At 34.2% G+C, this 2,606-nt stretch overlaps 1 protein-coding gene across 1 annotated transcript in view; it reads left to right on the plus strand.

Moving 5' to 3' along the window:
- Positions 1-14: 14 nt before the first annotated feature.
- Positions 15-2,606, plus strand: part of LOC109586491 (uncharacterized) — a 3,568-nt gene continuing 976 nt past the window's right edge. The window contains exons 1-9 of the mRNA XM_020002687.1: positions 15-99; positions 147-353; positions 409-518; positions 598-747; positions 813-990; positions 1,040-1,099; positions 2,099-2,386; positions 2,457-2,498; positions 2,550-2,591. Of these exons, the coding sequence (XP_019858246.1) occupies positions 480-518; positions 598-747; positions 813-990; positions 1,040-1,099; positions 2,099-2,386; positions 2,457-2,498; positions 2,550-2,591 (799 nt within the window). The 5' untranslated portion in view covers positions 15-99; positions 147-353; positions 409-479. The remainder of the gene's footprint in view (positions 100-146; positions 354-408; positions 519-597; positions 748-812; positions 991-1,039; positions 1,100-2,098; positions 2,387-2,456; positions 2,499-2,549; positions 2,592-2,606) is intronic.

Below are 2,606 nucleotides of genomic sequence, written 5' to 3' on the forward strand. Positions count from 1 at the left end.
AGGATCCCGGAGACACACCTAATGATAGCAGTAATGGAGCAGGAGAGAATAGTAGTGGAGGAGGAGCCACTCCATCAACAAGTACTACACCACCTCATGGTATGTAACTGTATCATGTATACTGCATGTTATGTTTTACCTTATAGACTCAATTAATGATGATCCTTCTCAGTTAGTCCATGAGGTAGGATCCCATACTACTGATGAACCAACAGTACAACAGTCAGATCATGCACTAAGTGATTCTGATGGGCCTACAGCTACTGTACCCAGTGAACAGTGTCCAGCAAGGAATGATGATGAATCACTACAATCCTCTACTGATCATTCCACTGCACTTTCAGACAATAATGGTATTTTATATTATATTACAATGTTATTACAAATATATACATTCCCACTTTTTAGCAGCTTCTCGTGATACATTATATTCTGGAATTATCTACTATGATAAGAAAGAAGCCGGTCATTGGAAAGCTATGTATTCTGTTGTTAGAGATTTGGAAGTTCTTAGAAGGGTAAGGTATACATGTACATGTACATGTATATATGCCAACGCATGCAAATTTGATTGTTTATTGTTTTATGTTCATGTAGCATTTAGAAAGCAAGCACAAATCAAGTATTGAATATGATGATGTTGTTGACTCATTTAAGTTTATTCAACCAAATAGAACTCTTGAATTGACACTACACACTACACAGCAGGCAGGATGGACTGTTAATCCTACCAGAAATCCAATGAAAGTAAGTACCAGCTAGGAGTCAGTTTTACCTAAAGTATTTCCTTTCTTGTACATGTACATGTGTAGTTATTTCAGTCAAGAGTAGAAAAGTTTCCATTAACTCCTTCATATGCAACCTGCAGTGTATCTGTGTATGCTGAAATTGGTGTTACTAAAAAGCCACTTCATTGTCCCATTGAATTAACTGGAATAGATCCTCCAATAATAATTTACATCGACAGATCACCTCCTCTTCTATCAATAAGTCAGTCAATAGTATTACGTGATTTTTGTAATTTATTGATTTAATTTAGACTCTAGCTCTACCGCTGCTGCTGCTACTAACAGGCAGTCTGACAGAGAACATCAAAATGGTATTTTACAGACTGATGCAATATTATTAATCTCAAGTTCATCCATAAACATTAAAGATACATGTACATGTAGCACTATGCTAGAAAAATCAAAGTATCTTTATCTAATGTAGTTAGATTTATAGGTTAAGGGCTGAATCTTAGGCCTCTCTTTCCATATATACAGATGGTGTAGGTCCACTTCTACAACTGAATATTTTAGTAATAAGCATCTAAAATACAATGCACACTTACATGTACTAACTATTGTAGATAGATGGCTCAGAAATATTAATACCGTATAGCCAAAAATTTCCAAGGCTTAAAATTTTGTGAATAATGAAATTTATAGGAAAATTTTAAATTCCATGAAAAATATTATCATGATTTTATTTTAATAGCAACTGAACACGCCCATTTTAATTAAATCATGGCAGACGCAGCATTTGAGAGGGACTTTTATTCTGTCTCAGTGTCAGGGGGCACCATATGCTTACAAAACAGTGTAGACACCAGTAATTGGGGAGATCATCTTTGATCTTGCCACTATGCTTAAAGTAGCAATACAGAGACATCAACTTGACTGAGAACACGACTTGTTTAGACACGAGAGCATGCACACACCCACCATAGTAATGTAAGGGATGGTTGACCATGCCCTTTGATTAATATTTATTTTGGGGGTTTAATTTTTTGTGATGCGAACAGTGATCATGAAAGTACGAAAATTTATTCCTCACGAAAATTTTTGGCTATACAGTACATAGCAAAATAATTTCTTTGTACATGTACTTATGTATTTTGTGAAAATTGAAAAATTACCTAATGAAGCTCATTTGCCAAAATTAACTGCACCAAATTTTCTAGCCATTTTAGGAGTTCTCGAATTGTAAAATCTACAATTACACCCCATGCATAAGTTAATTTTACCAATTTTTTTTCATTCAAAATAGCTATTATTACATTTGATACAAAACTATAAATTATACAACTATATTTATCATTAATTTGTTTGTATAGCATCACGCTATAGCCTAACAACTAAAGATTTACATGAAGTATTAAATGATTTGAGGAGAGGTGGTTTTTCTGATGGAAGCTATTTTGAACTTGGTCTGGAATTAGGCCTGCATCATCGGACACTGAATAATATCAAATCGGACAACATGGCATCTGTAGACCATCTTAGGGAGTGTATTTCAAAATGGCTGATGAGATTAGATGATGTTGATAAACGTGGAGGAGCAAACTGGACGACGTTATGCAATGCAGTAGAAAAGATGAACCGAGCAGCAGCTGATTCTATTAGTTAGTTATTATCGTATAACCTAAAAATCTAGTGTGCCTATGATTTGTAACATAATAATTATTTTTATAGGAGCTAAACACAATATATTGGCCTCACAACCAATTGAACAGAGTATGTGTCTTACTATTTTATTAATGTATTTTTTGAGAATTATTTTTATAGGCTGCCCTCAAAATGATGTTGAACCAGACACACAAAATACAGGTACACTGTGTCTTT

The sequence above is a fragment of the Amphimedon queenslandica genome, unplaced genomic scaffold (assembly GCF_000090795.2).
Source record: "Amphimedon queenslandica unplaced genomic scaffold, v1.1 AMPQUscaffold_12858, whole genome shotgun sequence".
NCBI lineage: Eukaryota > Metazoa > Porifera > Demospongiae > Haplosclerida > Niphatidae > Amphimedon > Amphimedon queenslandica.